The 22003-nt window shown below is 40.6% G+C and overlaps 3 protein-coding genes across 7 annotated transcripts; 2 read left to right on the top strand and 1 right to left on the bottom strand.

Annotated features, from left to right (window-relative positions):
* The first annotated feature begins 2680 nt into the window (after positions 1-2680).
* On the top strand, positions 2681-4416 carry LOC135617915 (CBL-interacting protein kinase 19-like). Its single transcript, XM_065118679.1, has one exon. The coding sequence runs from the start codon at positions 2803-2805 to the stop codon at positions 4219-4221; it is 1419 nt and encodes a 472-aa protein (XP_064974751.1). The 5' UTR covers positions 2681-2802; the 3' UTR covers positions 4222-4416.
* Positions 4417-4543: 127 nt separating this feature from the next.
* Positions 4544-11332, bottom strand: LOC135585487 (protein MALE DISCOVERER 2-like). Of its 4 annotated transcripts, none has more exons than XM_018828979.2 (15): positions 11195-11332; positions 10964-11027; positions 10706-10878; positions 10481-10613; positions 10101-10172; positions 9178-9321; positions 8950-9090; positions 7672-7767; positions 7498-7574; positions 6941-7405; positions 6114-6304; positions 5869-6001; positions 5625-5779; positions 5325-5513; positions 4544-5151 (listed from the first exon to the last, which is right to left on the bottom strand). In XM_018828979.2, the coding sequence occupies exons 3-15, from the start codon at positions 10809-10811 to the stop codon at positions 4891-4893; spliced, it is 2163 nt and encodes a 720-aa protein (XP_018684524.2). In that variant the 5' UTR covers positions 10812-10878; positions 10964-11027; positions 11195-11332; the 3' UTR covers positions 4544-4890. The 4 variants fall into 4 exon arrangements, with proteins under 4 accessions (XP_018684524.2, XP_064974749.1, XP_064974748.1 ...); XM_065118677.1 differs by having other exon boundaries at positions 10706-10881; XM_065118676.1 differs by having other exon boundaries at positions 10706-11027.
* Positions 11333-13198: 1866 nt separating this feature from the next.
* LOC135617916 (tubby-like F-box protein 1) lies at positions 13199-17868 on the top strand. Of its 2 annotated transcripts, none has more exons than XM_065118682.1 (4): positions 13199-13804; positions 14060-14147; positions 16233-16329; positions 17073-17868. In XM_065118682.1, the coding sequence occupies exons 1-4, from the start codon at positions 13433-13435 to the stop codon at positions 17626-17628; spliced, it is 1113 nt and encodes a 370-aa protein (XP_064974754.1). In that variant the 5' UTR covers positions 13199-13432; the 3' UTR covers positions 17629-17868. The 2 variants fall into 2 exon arrangements, with proteins under 2 accessions (XP_064974754.1, XP_064974752.1); XM_065118680.1 differs by having other exon boundaries at positions 13200-13804; positions 16200-16329.
* Positions 17869-22003: the final 4135 nt, after the last annotated feature.

Genomic DNA, 22003 nt, shown 5'->3' on the forward strand with positions numbered 1-22003 from the left:
TTAAAAAAAATCAAGATTATTAAAATATTTAGAGTTTGGTGTCAAAGTGCTATTGTAATTTTTTTTTTTAATTATAAATAATTTTTTTTATTTTATTCATTATTATTCTTACTACTCAGATGAAATATTTCAAGATATATTATGTTTATCAGAGGAGCCTGACATAAAACAAGAAATCTTAATAGAGACATACTCATATTTATACTCAATGTACCTTGGAACAATCAAAATGTACAAGAATATGAAATAACATTATTGGTCGTCAAAAAAATCGTAATTCAATTTATTGAGAAGTGTCTCACATGTCAATAAATTAAAATAGACCAACAAGTACCTCGAGAACATTGTAAATACTCGAATGAAAATAGAAAGAAGTTAGCATAAATTTTGTTATATGTTTGGCTAAAACTAATAAAAGACAATGAAATTTGAGTCATTGTTGATAGATTGATTAAGATAGCCTACTTCTTACCTATTCATGCTAGGTATTCCATAAACCAATATGCTCAATTGTATACCCATAAAATAATTAGATTCCATAGTATGTCAACGTTCATTGTGCCAGATAGAGACTCCTAATTCAAATCAGAATTTTGGATAAGTCTACGTAAGATATTATGGATAAAGTTAACTTATAGTACTACTTTTCATCATATAAATAATCAATAAAAAAAATCATTCAGATATTAGAGGATATGTTATGAGCTTGTCAAAGACTTTAAGGGATTATGATGTAAATATTTACTCTTGATAGAGTTTGCCTATAATAACAATTACCGGGAATACACCATTTGAAGTATAATAGAAATTATTGATCACTTATTCATTAGCATGAGATAGATGAAAAAAAAATTTGGATTAGATTTGGTGAGATAAATAATAGAGATAGACAAAAAAAAAAGATTTATCAAAGTATGAAGGCATCAAAACATACATAAATATTATGTCGATAATAAGTAGAGACCTTTAAAATTTGAAATAAGCAATAAGATATTATTAAAGACGATACTAACAAAAGGAGTTACGAGGTTTAAGAAGATAAGCTAAGTTCTCGATATATAGAGCCTTATGAAATTCTTGATAAAATTGATGATGTTACCCATAGATTAGCCTTACCTTCTACATTAATATATGTACATAATAATTTAAAATATTAATATAATTTATATTTAATAATTAACTTACATAAACTAATATAAATAACTATAATAACATATTATAATTTTAAAACTTTTAAGGTATATATATACACTCATATGCCAAACTAAATTTTAACTAAAAAAATTTGTTAATCATTGACTCTTTTTGTATATACAACAAAATCAATAATAATAAATCATAATATCTCATTTATTTGGGATATATATAAGTTAATATATAAGTATTTATGTATGTATATATATATATACATAAATACCTGTATATATACATTTCTCCATACAAGTTATATATGTGCATACATAAATTCATATATATATATATATATATATATATATATATATTTATTTGTATGTGTGTATTAATGTATGAAAAGATTGTGGATCAACTTATAGAATTGAATATCATTGCATCTTAAAAACTATATCTTCTAAAGAGATGGATTCTCCATCATAATGACTTCCCATGTAACATGTTTCTTGCATGCTTTAAGAGTCTAGAGTATGCTAAGCGTGGTCGCTCTAGCACTAAGTCAATCGAAGCAAGTCTTCAACAATAACTAATATGGTTTTATTTATAGTCGAGAGAAATATTTCTAAAATAGAAAAATATTTTAAACAATAATATCTTCCTACTCTTGCCAACTTAGTATGTGTCGGAAATTGAGTTGATCTTATTTATAGTTGAGGGTAATATTTCTAAAATATAAAATATTTTAAACAATAATATCTTCGGCCAACTTAGTTTGTCTCGGAAATTGAGTTGCTCTTATTTATAGTTGAGAAGAATATTCTTAAAATATTTTAAAGAATAGTCTCCTCTTACTCATCCAACGTAGTATGTCTCGGGAACTAAAGTTACTCTTATTTATAGTTAAGGGAAATATTTTTAAGATATAATATATTAAAGAATAGTCGTATATATATATATACCATCGCGGGCAGAAGAGCAATAGCTTGCCTACCCGTGTGACATGGCTTACTCGACTAGCCGCAATGTGATTGGAGGAGATAGTGGAGCCCAGACGACCGTAGATGTCGACGGGTTACAAGAGTCGGTCGGTTTGGTAGGCGAACGAAAGAGTGCTGATACCAAAATCATGGGGGTAAAGTTGGTTTGCGTTTCGTGAGGTCCCACATGTGTCTCCCAGTCATCACAAAGGTTAACGAGTGGGTGGAATAGAGTGTGTTCTGCTGCGTGAATGACGCGAATCTAAAAGTAACAGCTGGATGCGTCCCCAATTTAATAGCTCTCTCGTTGTAAACTCGGGACCCACCTACCGTTCGAAGTTTGCCTCACGACTCGGGGTACGACCAGGTGATCGCTCTGCTTATCACGCGTTTCGTGTCGCTTGAATCGCGAGTTGAGTCGTGGGAACGACTGATTTGGGAACAACATATCGTCTCCAATTTTGGTTCGGAAGGGGAACAGAATAAGGCAACTCTTCGTTATCTCCAACGGAAGACCCGACGACTTGTCCCCCGTTTCCGTCCCATCGCCGTCACGCTTTCTCCGTTTCCCATTAATAATCCCACTTCGTTCGGAAAAACCTATCGTTGTTGTAGCGAAGGGAGAGCGCGCTCTCCCAATCTGAATGCCTTTGAGGAGCAAGCAGAAGGTTGAAGGATTAGGATCCGATCTCTGATGTCAGAGGCCGCAAAGAAGACGACGAGCGAGCAGGAGAGGAGAGGGAAGAACGGCAAGGACCTCCTCCTTGGCCGCTTCGAGGTCGGGAAGCTCCTTGGCGCCGGAAGCTTCGCCAAGGTCTACGTCGCCCGCAACGTGCTCACCGATAAGCTCGTCGCCATCAAGGTCCTCGACAAGGATAAGATCGTCAAGGGCGGATACATGGGGCACATCAAGCGTGAGATCGCCGTCCTCCGCCGAGTTCGCCACCCCTACATCGTGCAACTCTTTGAAGTAATGGCCACCAAGACCAAGATCTACCTCGTGATGGAGTACGTCCGCGGCGGCGAGCTCTTCTCTCGAGTCAACAAAGGCCGCCTCCCCGAGGACAACGGCCGCCCCTACTTCCAGCAGCTGATCTCCGCCGTCGCTTTCTGCCACGCTCGCGGCGTCTTCCACCGCGACCTCAAGCCCGAGAACCTCCTCGTCGACGAGCGCGGCGACCTGAAGGTCTCCGACTTCGGGCTCTCCGCCGTGGCCGAGCAGAAGCGAGCCGACGGTCTCTTCCACACCTTCTGCGGCACCCCGGCCTACCTCGCGCCCGAGGTGCTCTCCCGGAGGGGCTACGACGGTGCAAAGGTAGACGTCTGGGCCTGCGGCATCATCCTCTTTGTACTCATGGCGGGTTACCTCCCCTTCACCGACCGCAGCCTCCTGACCATGTACCGGAAGATCTACATGGGCGTGTTTCGGTGCCCCCGGTGGTTCTCCGATGACCTCGTCCACTTCCTCCACCGCCTCCTCGACGTCAATCCCCAGACCCGAATCACCATCCCCGAGATCATGGCGAATCCCTGGTTCACGAAAGGGTTCCGGCGCGTCGAATTCTACATCGAAGACAACCAACTGCACAGCCTGGGTGATCCAGAAGATGAACAGACGCAGAGCAACGATGAACCCTACGAATCGGGGTCTGAATCGGACTGCTCCGTTGCCTCCTGTCCAGCGTCGCTCTCCTACGAGCAGCGTGAGCCGCGAGGGCCGCAGAGCCTCACAGCGTTCGACATCATATCCTTCTCCAAGAGCTTCAACCTGTCGGGGCTGTTCGAGGAAACAGGGGAGACTAGGTTTCTGTCCAAGGAGCCGGTGTCGGAGATCGTGGCGAAACTGGAGGATATTGCGAAGGCCATGAGTTTCAAGGTGAGAAGGAAGGCCTGTCGGATCAGCTTGGAAGGAACGAGGGAGGGAGAGAAGGGCCCGCTGACCATCGGCGTGGAGATATACGAGCTAACGCCGTCAATTGTGGTGGTGGAGGTGAAGAAGAGGGCCGGGGACGAACAGGAGTACGAAGAATTCTGCAGCAAGGAGCTGAAGCCCGGGATGCAACACCTCATCTACGAGTCGCCTCCCGTCGCCAAAGCCACTTCGAGCTCATAGTAAGGCGAGAAGAAACATAACCGATTAGGACATATCTTATTAGATACACTATTTGTGCAGCAGTTGCTTGCATCGTTTTCTTTCATATTTGATGATTTGGATGTATTCATTGAAAGATTCCAATCTGTAAATATACCTTCTGCAAGAAGTTGGCTACACTTTGCAGGCACCAAAACAGCAGTCATACGCATTCCACCTTCTTGCAATAAGTTTTGAGTAAACCGAGCAGGCAAACAAAACAGCAGTCATCATCACCTCCGCTTCCTCACTGGACTTCAGTTAGCCACGAGAGAGAGCAAAGCTCAAGTACAACAGAGAAATATTAAGGAATTTACACTCTGGTCATATAATCTTGGTCCCCAATGCACCAAGTTGCGGTAATCGAACATACAATGATTATACATATTCAAGTTCGTAGTAGATCTGTATCGACACACCCTGGTCTCTCGCAAAGCCTATAGACTGCGGAAGACCCCTGGTTCACAATTGATCACTATGGCTAAAGAAAGAGGATGATGGATCTCCGATGGTTCAACCGTACAACAAAGAGCAGGAAGATGAGCACATTGAGGTTCACATGACGATGGACGACCAATATACAAGAAAGTTGCCGCGTAGTTCTACAAAGAGGTCCAGGTTTGGATGGAGCAACACGAAATTTCAGGGGGATCAGCTCGCTTCGACCGACAGGATCTCGAGTTCTGCCCACCAAAGTGGAGAGAGTCTTGGTGTGGCTGCTTCGGGTGAAATCGCAATCACTGCCCTCAACTTAGAAGTAACTTCCTTCATGGTCGGCCTCTTGCTCGGGTCGGGATTGATGCAAGCTTGGATGATCTCGCAAATGATCTTTAGTTCCTCTTCCTTGTGGGTCTTCAAACTGGGATCAACCAAGGAGCCAACACCACCATTACCATTGAGGTACTCCACAACCTGTTGTTTCAGCGGAGCAGGTATCTTAGAGCCGCTACCACATCATCTAGTCCTCTTAAGAAACAAAAGATTTATGCTAGCACTTTTTGGACAATTCAAGAGGAAAAGAAAGAAATAAGAAACTAAAAGGCTCTCGCTACTAGTAACCAGGACTGTGATATGTGCCAGCTTACCGAGTTCAGAAGGGAGTCTTGTTCTTCAGAATATGGAACCTTTCCAGAAACTATTTCTAACAACAGGATTCCAAAACTATAAACATTGCCTGCAGGATCTGCAGAAAGGGATTCAGAGGGATCAAGGTCATCGTCTCCATTTGTCTTTCCCTCGCTGACAATTTCTTTCCAAACACTGACATCCGCAATCTGCATGGGATTAATCAGCTTATAATCATATATAACAAGAAGAATAAGTCATAGATCCATCTATTCCTAGCATCTAATAGAGCCACCATATTGTAGACACTGTTGGTTCACCTTGGCAGCAAAATCCTCTGATACGAGGATCGAGCTCGACTGCAGGTTGGGATGGGGCACGGATGGGTTCAGCTCATGCATGTGCTGGATACAGTAGGCCATCCCCATAATTATCCTCATTCTAGCACTCCAATCAAGTTGCTCAAATTCTTCTACTGCACAACAGTTAGATTTGTTATTAGTTTGGTCTGTCATTAACTGCTTCGATGCCAAGCTTTCACCAAATGCATTATTCTTTTCTCACCATGAAGATGCTCATAGAGTGTGCCATTAGGTGCATATTCAAGGACCATCATTCTCATAAATGGCTCATCCTCCTCACAGTAACCGAGGAGGTTGACAAAGTTCTTGTGATTCATACGAGACAGCGTGTCTATCTGTATGTCCAAGAGGACGAAAATATGTCAATGCACTGGCCATGCATCAATTTAACATGTGGAGTATAGGCAGAGAAGATAAACTGCAACAAAAATACCAAGAATGAAAAACCTTTTTCCTGAAAAGAAATTCTGAATGCCTTGACCAATCATCGGTAGATGTGATGGTGGTTGATACTACTGCTATCTCGACCCCACTTGATAATGTTCCCTTGTAGATTGTGAAATCTGGATAGCTGACAACAATATTGCTGAAATCCTCACAAGCAGCTTCAAGCTCTGGGCGCTTTAATTTTGGTACCCCTTTAAGTATGAGAGAGAAGATATTAAGTTGGGTGTATTGGCATGCATGAGAACAAACATTTAGTTCAATGAAAACATTTCCCTGTGTAAACTAATTAGAAGCACAGTCTCCCTTGCTACCAGTGCATCAGGAAAGATGAAGCATTCAATAACCCAGTGAATAGAACATATTGCTGGTAGTAGATCAGGTGGCATTTAAGTCGCACCAAAACTAAGTAGCAAAAAATAAGCCTTCTTCAATAAGCTATTTTTTGTGCTTAAATCTGCCTTGAAGCATGCCCATTACCTACAACCTAAATAATTTTCCTGATGGGAGAAGGCTTCTCTGTAAAGATTCTGATAACGAACTTAAAGATCACTTCATACAAATTCTGTTTTCATACATCCATTTTACTCTAGGTGAACAGATCACATGAAATGTAGCACCAGTAAACTAAGTCAACTTCACTGCACATCCCCATGTTTTGAGCTGGAATCAATTAATTATAAATGATAATCTAAACATGAGAAGAGCCTAACTAGACAAAATGTTGAAACTAAATAGCTCACCCTGATCAAATAGTTATTATATCCTGACATGTCAAAACAAGTATCATATTATTAACGACCAAACATAGTAAGTAGAAAGGGATTCACCTGTTACAAATGCCTTCTGTAACTGACCACTTAGGCCAGTTTTCCAAGGACCTATAGTAGATGAATTCTTGCTGCGGCAAACCAAAAACATGCATGTCACCAGGGTAAGAAGCAAAGCAGCCGCCGGAAGAACAAGAACGTATAACCATGTTGCTGATTTTTTGTTCAACGGAATATCATTCCCAGCAGAATCCGTAGGCTTTGTCGGTGTTGATTCAGGAGGAGTTTTCGAAGGAGAAACTGGTGCTGGAGTTTGAGGAGGTATAGGAGCTGGGGCTGGCTTTAGTTTAGATTTATCTCTTATTGCAGGAAATGAGCCACTTGCAATAGGTGGAACAGTGACCGCTTGAAGTACAGGACCATTGCTTCCAGGAGCAGCAGGGAGGTTTCTGGTTTCTTCAACCAGCCTACGGCGTGCAGTTGGTACATGTACATTTGACGTTATATATGGCTCACCAAAACCAGCTGCAGTCAGTAAATATTATAATTTCTGTTGAGTTAAAACTCTTCTAGTGGTCAACGATATTGAATCAACAGTATATATTTTTTTCACTTACTGGCTAAATAATTGTTTCTTTCCTTTTGTCCATCTGCAAGACTTCCTTCAGATCTAAGGCTTGGAAGCAAAACTCTTCTGCATTTGAGAGACATTTATAAAAAATTGTCATCAGCTATCAGAAAAGTTATTGCCGAGATAAAAACATACAAAAAGGTAGAAGAAAAATTCTTACAGGGGTGAAATGTCAAGGATCTGTATAATTCTTCCTTCAAATGGGATCAGAAAGGAGTTAAATTTCTTCAGCGTTTGCCAACCAGTCTCCCAGAAGCTGATATTTAATAATAATAGCAATAATGTGAATATCAAAATCCATTCCTTCAACTTATACAGATTACTTGTAGAGTATGAAAAAAAAAAAAGAACTAGTCAAAATGCAAATACAAGTATCTGGACAATAGAAGCTAATGATGAATCTTAATAGAGAAATTAGTTTGAGTCCCTTGGCCTACCCAATTTCTAGTGAGAAGCTATTGTCGACAACAGCTTTGCTTCCCAATAATTTAATTCGGATTTACTTAATTTCTAGTCATATCCATAATACATTTTAAAATTCTTCTAGCCAGATTAAAGAAAAAAAATTAAAATTGCACATTACTCCTGTGGGTGACTAGTTCATTATTTGATCTTTTACATGTATTTGCAGAATACTATCATGCTTTCATGATAATGATAGAGCAGTCATGATTAAGTATACAAAGCTACATATGCATTTTTGCCCTCTCTGGCGTCAGACTATTTCCATTTCTTAAGAACATTAGTTTGCAGTATTTCAGAATGTCAAGAACATAGGTTTATACATACCCCAATTCCACATTTTGGTTGATATGACCAGAACAATCTGACAATTTCACCATTTAAATAAACAGTAACGCAAGTAGAAATGTCGAAGGATATGAAAGGTCAAAACAAATACAGAAATTACACAAAAGAAGCATAAATCATTGGCTTGGCAGCATGGATCCTTCCCACTATTGAACCAAACATACATACAGAAAAGGTCCTTTAGAATTTAATCAGGGATAAGCTTTTCCCAGTATCTACTATATTATTGTTTATTAATTGTTGACTATTTTAATTCTTTTATTCCTTACTTTGACATCATCAACAGAACAAGCAAGTTCATTTGGGAAAAGATAATCATTGCTTCATTGGTTCAGCCTATATGAGATATAAACTTGCGTGAAAACAGCCTGGCTACATTGAAGCATGAATCTTACATGAAATACTTCACACTGCCTATTACACATTGAATCTCATGGCTTCTTTTCATAATTTAAATTCTTAGTATAAAGTTAACAGAAAGAGGATCACCTATGGTGCAATTCAATTATAGTGCAATTCACCTTTAACCTTAAAGTTATTTACTCGAAGAAAGAGAATCAGAATTACCTACATGCTTATCAACATGAATAGGTTCCAGAAACATGTAGAAAAAGGATATGTGACTTACCAATTCTTAACTTTCCTGTTAACATGACCCAGATTATTAGCCATATCACAAGAAAGGTTCTGATCATGCATCAGATCAAAGTGCATGTTAGGATTTTGGATCAGAAGTGTGTTGCCTTGCAACTTGTTATGGCAAAGCAGACTGCAAAAGGAAAACAGCAACATTTCCTCATAAGTTACTTTCCTCAGCTGATGAAGCAAAATTGTAAATCTGTAACAAGAGACTCACAGATGCTTGAGAGAGAGAATTTCTCCAATCTCCTTGGGAATTGTACCATTTAGCATGTTGTTCCTCAAGTCTAAGAGCTCCAACATGGTTAGTCCTCCAATCTCCTTAGGGATGACACCATAAAAATTGTTTCTGTAAAGTACACTGTTGACAGAAAACTAGTTATTATGACAATGGAAATAATGATAACATTAGAGATCCTAGTGCATCAAACTAAGTTTAACCAAGCTATTGATGACCTGAACATATTAAAATTGACAGCCAACAATTAGCCTAGTGGACTGTGCCCTTCTAATATTAGGAAGAAGTTCCGTTTGCTAAGATTGTGAAGGTGCAAGGAGTTGCCTAGTTGTAATGTGTTAGCAGCTTGTGTGATTCCATTTTCATGTCTTTCTTTTCTTTTTCACTTATTCTCCTGCTGCCATACTTGTGCCGATACAACAGTGTGCTAGGCCATCTTGACACAGACGTCAAACACTTGTAATGGATATGACAATCCTTGCTTGAGAATGTGCTACCCTCAAAATAATAGGAAAACATGTAAGATGCTTAATAGGTGTTTACGAGGAAGAATTTTCTGCAAGAAGCATCAGAAAGATGGAGCACTGGCAAGTTGATGTGGATGGGAATAAAAACAGATGGCACAGACATTTTACTGGAACAGAAATAGGTAGAGAGAAATAGTTTCTTATGAATATTTCCTTCATTCCCTGTATGTTCATAAGAAAAATATCTGTTACTGTAAAGTTCTACAAAAAAGATATTTGATCAACTCAAGCTGATGCTAACAGGTTTTTATTTTACACATCTTATCAAATCATGGTTCCTTCTATTCAACATTGGCTATATTCAGACGAAAGGAAAGATTCTCCACCCACATATTATGCAAATATTATTTTAAATATGAAATTAATAAAACTTACAGAGCTCTCAGGTGACTGAGATTCCCAAGCTCAGGTGCCAAAATTCCTCGCAGAGAAAATTCTTTAAGGTTCCTACAAATGTGCAACATTGTTAGACCTTGAACCCATCATAAGATACCATCACATGAATGTGCAACACTTTTACAGAATGTAAGATGTGAGTTTAAAGCAGAAGACACTAATCAAGGTTGAATACTTTAGAAGTCAACAATGCTTCATATTAAGACAATTCTTGTGCGCAATTGGTTCATGTCGATCGTCGATAATCGTTTAAGCATCCATTCTAATGCTACATCCTACTCCAATGCTTCCACGAAGAACAAAATGCACAAGACCACAACATCGAGAGAGACACAGCATAAAGAGGGAGATGATCTTACAACGTGACTACTTTACCATCGGCGCAATGAACACCGGTCCAATTGCAGGGGTCGTCGTCGCTGGGATTCCAATTCTGCAATGCCCCGTAAGGATCAGACTCCACTCTCGAACGGAATTCCAACAGCGATAACCCTTCATAAAAAAAACCAACCTTTTTTGAGATACCACCATCATCTTCGACACCACGGTGACAAATGCATCGACAAATTAACATGCACGAATACCTTCGAGGTTGATCGACAAGCACTCATCGCTGAGGAGGTGGATCATCAGGACCACGCATAACACCTTGTGTAAATGGAAACGGAACAGATTCCATCGACCCCCCATTCTTCTCAAACTCGTTCGGCGAATTCTCTTCCACGAAAACCTATCTACAACAGCTCCCCCTCTTCGACTTCTTGAGATCGAAATCGACGAGGGAATGTCCTCATACACAAAAAGACAAAAAAGGAGCAAACTTTACCCCAATCACCACCTACCAGCGGCGCCTTCAAGCAAGCCAAGAGCTTGAATCTTCAAATGGGGCCCCTCATCTTTCAACACCTGCATCAGCAATCCAACCCAACTGAGAACGAGCACCCGGAAGACCAAATAGAATTCTCCCACTTTTGGGAGGTATCCAGGGATGCTTCGATCTCAATAAATCCGAGGAGCAAAAGATGGTGCACAAGGAAAAGAAAGAAAAAGGGGGCAAAAAAGGAGGTGCTCACATGGTGCGACGACGATCAAAAGGAGAGGAAGAGGAGGAGGGGAGGTTGCATTGTAGGCTGGGGGAGGGAGGACGACGCATGTCGAGCTCCGAATCCGGTGGATGTGGAGTTTGTTATTATTTTCGTCGGAAATTAATTGTTAACCATAATAATAATAATAATAATAATAATAATAACAAGAAAAGTATCGTAGCATGAGAAACGACGATGGAGAATACCAAACAGCCACCAACCGAACCCGTCTTCGCCACCTCTACTTGGATTATTCCCCGGTGGGTCCCGCATGTTCGTCTGATACGGGTAGAAAGTGTGTCGCTTTCATCGGTGACAGCTGAGTCTTCCCGTTTCGGTTCCGGGTCGAACACGTTCGCTTCTCTGACCACGACTGCTGCAATTTCTCTCTACCCGAATCTTTATTTCATCCAGAAATAATAAAATATTTCTTTTTCCTTTTCTTGGATTAAAAAAACAGGGAATATATTTATTTATTATTTTTATTCCGCGAGAGCGTGTGGGTGGAGGGGGACGAGAGGGCGGAATGCGGGCCCGCCGCGGGCGTCGGGAGCGGTCGCGCAAAACTCCCTCGGCCCCCACCGCCACCACTCCTCGTCGTGCCTCCGCCTCTCCCTCTCTGTCTCCGTCGCACGATTTCCTCCGCACGCCCACTAATAATCCACAGCTGTCCGGTGACATGGCCGCTACAGTTGGCTTAGTGGCTCGCCTGTCACCACGTCATCTCTCTCTCTCTCTCTCTCTTCTTACTCTGTGAGTTGGATTTGATTTAAATGGATTTTATTTCCTATGCGATCGATATTGTGAACGCAAATTGTGACTTTGATATATGGTTTGACTTCGACTAATCCGATACGAAGGATGAGTTGTCACACGATCGGGACAGTCACAGTTATCAATACGTGGAGTGCATGTCGGCTTGACTCGTTCTCGATCTGCCGCCTTACCACTGCAGCGCTCATTGGAAGGAAACTTACGTGCCAGTCTTCTTCTTCTTCTCCACATGTCGTTGTTGTGGATGCCCCTTGGTGGATTCTGAACCATTATGTTGGGTGATGTTCTCGAGTGGTCGACTCCCTCGAGAGTTGATGAGGCCACATCATTGGCATGTGCATGTCCATGTCCATTTTAATGCTCCAGCAGTGGATGAATTCCTATCATGATCATTCGCTTTAGCAGACATGATAGATGTTCTATCAGGTTTGCTAATTATCTATAAGTCTATCCTTCTTATTTATTTTGGATGTCTATTATTTTTTAATTAATATTTTTTATTAATTTTATATCGAAAGTGAGTAAAATTAAGATTGACTTATAAGAATCTGATAACTTTGTACTGGAAGTTTCCATTGTCGGTGTGGTGGTTCTGCGACTGTGTCTCACAGGAGCAAGGAGAATACATGTCCAGTGTCAACAGAAATAGAAAGCTACCGGTGCACCCAACAGCGGCAGACCATGGAGAGGGACTACTCGAGAGGCAAAACATGCAAGCGTGCGTCCATGTCTGCCTCCATGTTCCTCTGGAGATGAGGGTGTGGGTGTCATCATGTCCATCTTTATAGCATATGCATCTGACCATGACCAGTTGTAAGGAAGGGTCCGAGAGGATCGATCATGTCGACATTTGACTCGGTTCGGTTCGATTCCGGTTCACATCCAGGCTTGGACGACGAGCCAAACATTGGAGGCATAAATCTGTCATTTGGAGTTTGATCGGGGGCGGAAATGTAATGTAGCTGATCAGTTTCGGATGTAACAGTCCGACAGCGAAACCCAACCCGCTCCGGGAAATGGCACGCCGTACCAGTCAAAGCTTGGGTGGTCCATCAACGTTTGTCGGGGTGGCAGCATCACAAGGATGGTAAGTTGAAGGGGAAGTTTCAATGCGTGGAGAAAGTGTTTGGAGGCCAACTCAAAGGACAGTGGGGACAACGGCCACGGCCGGTGGGCCCAGTTGGGGGGGTCTTCAAGTCCAATGGAGGTCCGGTACAGGAGCGACGAAGGCGCCCCACGGCCACTGCTCCAGTCTCATCCGCGTACCCATGCCTCATCCTGCTTTCCCGATTCTCGATCCATCCTATTATGGAAACCAAATCAAATCGTAAACAATATTAGGACGAAGCCCCTCCCTCAGCTTGGGCGGAAGGGCGAAGAAGGTCACCCCATCGCCCTTCTCGCGCTCGCGGTCGCCCTCCTTGGACATCTCGAAGGAAGGAAGGAGGAGAGATGTCGCAGCAAAGGGCCTTCTTATCAAGGGTCTCGTCATCGTCCCTTGGTCTCTTCAGGGAGTCCAGAAACTGGGCGCGGCGGGAGCGGGGCGAGGTGGAGGAGGCGGAGGAGATAGATGGGGGAGGTAGGGATGGGGCGTTGGAGGTTCCAGGGGAGGAGGAGGAGGAGGGCGGGAGGTGGGAGCGGATGCCGCCGGAGCTGATCGGGGAGATCGTGCAGCGGGTGGAGGCCGGGGGGGAGCGGTGGCCGCTGCGGAAGGACGTCGTGTCCTGTGCCTGTCTCTGCCGAAGGTGGAGGGAAGTGACCAGAGGGATCGTCCGCCCCCCGCTCGAGACCGGCAAGATCACCTTCCCCTCTTCCCTCAAGGAGGTAACTCGGTGCCCCTCTTCCCAATTGAGAATGGATCTCGTAGAAAAAAAAATCTCTGATTTTTTCTTTGTTTGTCGTATTACTGAGGCACCAAGAATTTGGGATTTTGATAACTGTTTGGTGACCTTGAATTTATTTTCTTGATTTCTCTTTAATCTTTGCCCTTTTTTGGCTGCTTGTTCTCGATTGTTCTGTTCTAACAATTGTTTATAGAATGTGACAGTTGATTGATTGTGAATATCGTGGTAATTGCAGCCAGGGCCAGCGGATATTCCGATCCAGTGCTTTATTAAAAGGAACAAGAAGAACTCGACCTTCTATTTGTATCTCGGCTTGACACAAAGTAAGTAAACGATAAGTATGATGCTTTTGTTGGTATTATATTTTTGTGTAAGAATTTTTGCTTGCTTTGGTGTAGGATTCTTGGGTATTTGATTTTATAATATACCCTAACTATTAGGGAATATGAACTCCAACTGAATCAAGATAAAAAGATGCAAAAGAACACAGGAAATGGTTAGTGATTTATTTGTTGGACATAATGTACCATTTTTCTGACTGAAAATGACTAAATTATTAGCTGAAAGAGTTGGTCAATCAAGTCCTTTTGGTTACCTAGTGTTGTGTGGATATTATGGTACAGGACAAACTCTCTTGCAGTGTAAGCCTTCACCTGGTTTTTTAATTCCTACAGGTGCAATAGAAATTACATCTAGTTCTTTTCAAAATTTCTGACCTTGACCTTGAGTTCATTTTCATGTTGATTTATCTTATGCAGCCTAGAAAATGTTCGTAGTTGGAAACTTTAAATGGCCTGAAAAAAATTTACAACCTGAAAGATAAAATTATGGCATTGATGTACTAAAAGTATAAATAAATGCCAAATAAACATTGCTACCTCAAAGAACAGTATAGGAAAAAAAATCAAAATTCTAGAAACTTCTTAGTTTGCATATTTTCCATGAATTGAACATATTGACTTTGACAACATCCAAGAGAAGAGAACTTCAATCGATAGACAAGAATCATAATTGGTAGAACTCCTTAGAGTGACAAGTTATCTTTCCACTGTGGACTTTTAAGTTCTTTGGATATCCAAATTGTGAACACAAATTTTCATATACAGAACATAGAATAGAAGGAGTTCATTACAGAACAAGTTAGCTCCTCCTTTACTTATTATTGTAAAATAAAAAGACTTTCCTTCTCTCCGTTTTCTTCTGTTCTTTTGGCTTCTATATTTTAGTGTTTGATGTCTTAACCATTGCACATAATTGGTGGGTGGTGTGTGATGAATTGTATATCATAAGAAAATTTTTTAAGTTTAAGTCTTGTTATATAGTAGTTGTATGGTTTTTTCTTTCTGTGTCTGCTTATTTCATATAATGGATCACTAAGTCGAGTTATTGATAGGCAAAATGGGTTTTCCACCTTGCCAGAAATCGCTTTAGTTTGTTATATTATTTCTGCCTAAGTCTTACCATTGCTTTCATTTTCCAGCTTCTTTCCCTCTATTAGAGGACACATGGAATATCATTTGTATTTGGAGAAATCAATATAACTGAAGATCTATTTAAATATCTTCCATGTAACACTCAACAAAATAGTTCATGTTGCTTACCTCTTGGTCATATCATTTGTGTTAATGGCAGTTGCCCTGTAGCTACGATGCTTAAGATATGCTTAAGGACTCGGATTCTGATGTCCAAAACCCATAGGCATTGGCATGAGGATAGAAATTTATATTTCAGCCTCCAGGATCATTTGATGAACAACAATTGATGAACAATCAGACATTGTCTGGTTGCTTATGTGTTTTAATCCTCAAAGACATGTATGTAATGAGCTGCATGAGAGTTGTAACTAAAATATTATAGGTTGTTGTTGTTGTTGTTGTAATGATAATAAAGGATGGTTATGAAGGGAAACATGATGCGGTCTTGTGACAGAGCGTAACACTAACAAAATCCGGTATTTACACAAGTAGGAGTCCACCTATATTGAACTCTCAGTTCTTTTGGCTTGATGTTTCGTGTTGTAACTATACTGAACACTAACGAGTGATTGTTCTTTGTCAAATTTGTGATGGTCATTGCAACTACTGTACCTGCTTGTATATTGCTTTCTTGGAGATTATATAGTAATCACTATGTGGAATGATGTATATATTTGATATTTATACCAAGCAAGCTTTCATACGATATGCAAAAGATTATTTTGTTAGCATGTTGAATTTGATGATATTTTTGTTCCTGTAACTGACAAATTTTAATGTGCAGGGGAGCAGTATGTAAAGCCATATGTTTTGATGCTTAATTGTACACATCTATATGTTTTAGAATGTTCTCTATTTTGGTATCTACAGTGCTGGCACATTTTGGTTTTGTTGTTGCAGCATTTATGGATAAGGGAAAGTTCCTTCTGGCAGCTCGTCGGTTTAGGCATGGTGCTCGCACTGAGTACATCATCTCTCTTGATGTTGATGGCCTGTCTCAAGGAAGTAATGCATATGTGGGAAAGTTGAGGTTAGTCTTTCTTTTCTGCTGCATTTAGTTTACTTGCATGGTCTTGCATAGTCCACAGTCTAACTTCTGCAGTTCTCTGTTCTGTTTTGAGTACATTTACTTTTGCATGTTCCTGAAATTTCAGATGGAGTTGCCCTTCTGACGTTCTATTCTATACTGAATTAAAAGCATTTTATATGGCTCGCATGCATTTGTGCACTTCATAGTGTCATATGCCTAATGAACTTGAATAATCAGATTTCACAAGTAGGTTCTTAAATTTATTAGCATAGGTAGATCGACAGTAATCTTATAATTATTCTGTGTTATGTTTCTAAAACTTATATTACCTTGCTGCTCTAATATGAACTGTGTAGTTTTCTCCTCAGCGCCCAGTGTTCTATTGTGTTACCCTTGAATGCTTTGTCAATCTAAATTGAAGAGAAATTATCGCATGTGGGGATGGAAAAGGAGTATGCATCTTTCCTTTGATGATAGGATAGGACCTAGGACCATTCTTACACGGATGATACTTATCCCACAGGATCTAGGACCATTCTTACATGGATATTCCATACTCCACAGCTTTCCTGCTTTACTAAAGTGAAGAAGTGCACTAGTTTTTAAACCAAGTTTTGCAGCAAGTATATTTGTTCCTTCAAAATAAGTGCATGCATATGCAGACTTGCCCCATCATTTCGAGTTCATAGCAGCAAAGCATGAATTTCGTGAATCTGAACACATTGCCCAAAAATTCTTTGCAGATCCAACTTCTTGGGTACAAATTTTAGAATCTATGACAGCCAGCCACCACACAGTGGTGCAAAAGCATCAAGCAGTCGAGCAAGCCGGCGATTTGCAAGCAAGCAAATTAGCCCACAGGTTCCTGCTGGTAATTTTGAGGTCGGACAGGTGTCGTATAAGTTTAACCTTCTTAAATCAAGAGGGCCAAGAAGGATGCATTGCACTCTAGAATGTCCCGTGGGCAACTCGGAGGAAGACTCACCAAAGCCGAAGGCACATAGTGGTGGGGTACCCCTAGTTCTCAGGAACAAAGCTCCTCGGTGGCACGAGCACCTGCAGTGCTGGTGCTTGAACTTTCATGGTCGGGTCACGGTGGCCTCAGTGAAGAACTTTCAGCTGGTGGCAACTGCAGATGCCAGCCAACCGCCAGGGGTCGGGGATGAAGAGACGGTGCTGCTGCAGTTTGGTAAGTTCGGGGACGACCTGTTTACCATGGATTACCGGCAGCCACTCTCGGCCTTCCAGGCATTTGCAATCTGCCTCACCAGCTTTGGTACAAAATTTGCCTGTGAATAACAACCTTCCCGGATGCTCTTTCCCTGCCATATGCTGTCCTGCAGTTGTAGTAACACCATATCCTTTGCTTCTTCCTTGTCTCGCTGGGGCCGAGGAGATGTTGTTTGTATCGTCAGCTGCCCAGCTGCCTCTCTTCAGTGACTTCTGAACAAGATGACTGTGTTGTTGTGACTTTTTAGCAACTGTATTAACGATCAAATCTTCAAGTATATATATTTTGCAATCTGAAGTTTATTATTATTGGTCAATGTGCTTACTACCGCATAAGCAATGCGAAAAGCTTCCAACGAACGTGCATTAAGATTCGCGTGGCACAGCCAAAGACACCCGGGGTTCATCCATGGCTTGATTTTGGGACGCGAGCCGAATTGATTATCGGTTGAACCGGGGTTAGACCCCCGGTTCAATAAACTGATTTGAATCTGAACCGGGACCGACCCAAGAAACACCCTCCCTCTAGTCGACGGGGGAAGAGAGCAGAATGGCGAGGCGATCACATCTGACGGAGATCGGGTGCATCGCCTGCGACGAGCTGGCGGAGCTCGGTGCCGGCGAGAGGGAGGGAGGGAGGGATGACTCAACGATCCCTCCCTCCTCGCGGCCCTTCACCCACTCTCCCTCGCCCTCGCCCTCTCGTCCGCAGCCCGTCCCTTCGTCCTCTGCTCCCCCCAAGATATGCCCCTCCCTCTCTCTGCCGGATAACTGCCCTCGATTGCTTCCCCTTCGGCGACCTCCTCGCTCTCGTCCTCGGTACCTCCACGGGTCTCATCCTCGTCTACTCCCGATGCCGCGAACTGATCAGGTGAGTCACCCTTCCTCTGTTCGTCATTCTCACGTCGCCTTGTGTTGATTTCTTTCTTGCTATGAATGTTGACATCGATCTAATTTTGCTAGGAAACCGCAAGCAAACGCGGCCTCGTAGCTCTGTGTGGTCTTGCCTGGGGTCGTTGCCCTTTTTGATGGCTCGGATTTCTTTCTTAGTCCTTAAGAGTAAAACAAGATGCTTTTACATTTTGATTGATTTCCTAATGCAAACTACCAGCTTGCTGTTCTTCTTCCTCTTCATTTCTCACTGCTCTAGCATTGTATTGGTAGAAGAGAAAAAAGATCAAGGATTTGACTTAAGACTTCCTCTGAAAATATTGTTTTTATTATTTTATATGGCCAAAAAGATAAGGATCTTGACATGTTTGTGATCCAACTTTCAATGCGAAGGGTTTGCTTCGGAGATGGTTTCAAGAGGCTGAATCATGACTGTGGGAGAATAGGTTTCACAAATCTGAGTCAGAGGATGAAACTTCCTACCGGAGGATACCCTTTGAGCTCTGGAATGTTGGCAAGTTTGCAACTCGTGCTGATGCAGCTATCGCAGGGATAATGCCACCGCCACTCTTGGAGCTCGAGGTGATTTAATCTTTTCTAAGAACTCGACCATGATGGATGTGCTCTGAGTTGATTATGGTGTTGAATTCAGCTCCTTTTATTACTGGGCGGTCAAGTCAGCTCTACTATGGTGTGATTACAATCGGAAATGCTTCCGTGACATCTGCTTACAGGTATGTTCAGCTTAGCCTTGCCTTTTACCTGTATTATTCCTGCAATGCAGTTTGCTTTACTTTGATCAATTACTAGCAGTCTCCTGTCCGTAGAATAGTTTGGACTACGATCCAACTGGAGACTGAGTTGGTTCACAAGTAGGATGAGGTGCTCATCCTTTTCTGTCCAAAGAACTTGACACCATGTTGAACTACTTCACGTTCCCCTACGTGAGGCTCGTTCGGAACTACAACAAACACATATAGATCAATCTTTTGTAGCTTGATTGGAAGTAGAACAAACATACAGATCAGTCGACGATGGAAGCAATAGAGGTTTCTTTCATGTTTTCCATGAACAAACAAACAAGCACTTGTCCTCTCTTCTTGGTCTCGTTTCCTCTGACTTCTCATTCCCCTGTTCTCCGTTTCTATAACCTCAACTCCATCTTGCATCAAAAGCTTGTACTGATGATGATGTGTTGGAAGCCAAAGTCCATGGCTTCATGATCTATTATATCTTACGTGACATGCATAGCTACAAGATATAAGCCAAAGTCCATGGCCAGTATTTTAGCCTATTACTCTTCAGAATTATTTGTCTTCTTTGTCTCTTCTTCTTCAATTAACTACGTCCCAAATCATACTCATTCTTGGTGTCCTAAAGCACAGTTTAGAAACATATAAACTAACACACAGGAGAGGAGGAAGGGAAGACTTCAAACCTGGAGTTTGTTTGTTGCAGGTAGCTTTTCTCCTTCTACATGGGCATGGGTTGAAGTGATCAATCAATAGCCACCAGTAGGTGTCTACAAACATCATCAGAAGCCACAAGTCTCCCTTTTCTCTGTCCCAACGTTCATGATCAAGATTTCTACCGAGTTGTCATGAAGATTAGAGCAATGATATTTCCATGAAAGGACAGACGTACACAGGAAGGTTAGTGGAATTTGTTGCGTAAAGAGAATGGAGTCCAGTGGATAAGCCTCGTTTCAGTGAGCACAGAAAGAATAAACATACTTTTGCTTTTAGATATGCTAATTTACATGAGAAATCGAATCTGGTGGTTTATGAGAATAATGTGTCCTTCGTTTCTTGTTCCTGCTTCCTCCTAATCTCTACTAGGATTGATGGTTATGGGTGACACAAAAGAATCAAAATTCTCCAAGTTAAAATGACTTGTGATGGGAATCGAAACAGTTCCATAAAGTTGTAATGTCGTCCATGTCGAGGATCAATTTTCTTCTACTTGTTAGATTGATTATGACAGGATTTGGAAGAGTCGTGTTTTAGCTTTTGTCTAAGAAAGCTCAGAAGAACTTATTCATCTATATCATATCATGAAGACAAAGAGGCTTAACTCACAATCTTTCAACCAAAAATTCCTTGGTAATTCTCCATCTTACATGGTTGTATATAATATAGCATTGAATAGTAGATATTTTGTTCTTTCTGACATCCATTACGGTTTGCCAAGAGATATAGTCTTAATCGATGGATAATTAAGCTATTATTTTCTTAATCGAATCACTTAATAACACTAAAGTTAATTCCACTATGGTTCAACATAATATATATATATAGTCTAATACAAGTATTCATGAAGGAAGAAAACACCAGGAAATAATACTTTGATTCTTCTATAAATATGTCATATATGTAGTGATTTTAATTAAAAATAATAATATATAAAGAATACTTAGTGTGCTCATGGATTTCTCATTAGGTTATCTAGAGATGATACTCCCTTAAGGTTTCTATAAAAGGTGAGATAATTCCGGAGTATTTTAATTAATCTTAAGAAGAATTTGATTCTCGCGAATGATGTTAAATATTACATCAACTTTCTAATAAAATTTTAATTATTAATCTTTGAATATTATTTTGGTTTCAATTTTTCTTCCCTCCCCATTACTAATTTCAATATCATCTTTTAAAACATAAATTCAAGAAATTATAAGTCAAATAAATGATAAATTAGTGCTAACAAAAGTTTTAATAAAATAGTTAGGATAACTCAAGAGTCTTATAATTGATCTCGAATAATTTTATTTTTTTATGATTAAATCTTACGTTGAGTTTTCAAAATATTTTTTAATAAATAATCTCTAAATATTCCTTTGGTTCCATTTTTTTCTTCCCTCTCCATCATATCCTTATAAAATTGCTAATTTCAATATGATCCCTTAAAATATAAGTCAAATAATCAAGGAACTAATGCTAAAGAAAGCATTAATATATGAAGAAATATATACTATATTGTCAAACCCCCTCCAATAGAAAAAGAAAAAGATTTTAAATTAGTTAATCTATGAGCTCAAAACATCATCACCAAGAAAAGTCAACAAAAAAATCATCCGGAACATATCCCCTCGAGCAAAAAATTCAACCATGAACAAGTGTGCCCAACAAGATGTTTTAATCGAAGGAATAATAGTTCGTACCTTATACATATGCCATCATTCCCCGGAAAGAAGACATACAAATTGCAGTACACTAATAGTTCGTCCATTGCCCACTAGCGTTTGTCTCGTAATCCCTACCTCTAACTTGTCCGCTCTCGGAAAGATGTCCTACGCTTTGTTTATTGGTGAGCAATGAGGGGAAACGTGCCATTAAATGGTACCAAAGAAGGTTCTATAACTTTCTTACATAAGACATTTTCTTTGTGTAGAACTAAATTCTCATTCCTTGTAACTTTCTCACCTTCAATTTTACCTATTTATAGGGTTCAAGATGTATCTCATAAATGTTATTCAAAGATTTAATACAATCTTTATTGACACCTTTTTATCATGTTTTTCCTTATACTATGTGTATTATTATTTGAATTAAAGATA

Source organism: Musa acuminata, chromosome BXJ2-7 (genome assembly GCF_036884655.1).
Source record: "Musa acuminata AAA Group cultivar baxijiao chromosome BXJ2-7, Cavendish_Baxijiao_AAA, whole genome shotgun sequence".
In the NCBI taxonomy this organism is placed as follows: domain Eukaryota; kingdom Viridiplantae; phylum Streptophyta; class Magnoliopsida; order Zingiberales; family Musaceae; genus Musa; species Musa acuminata.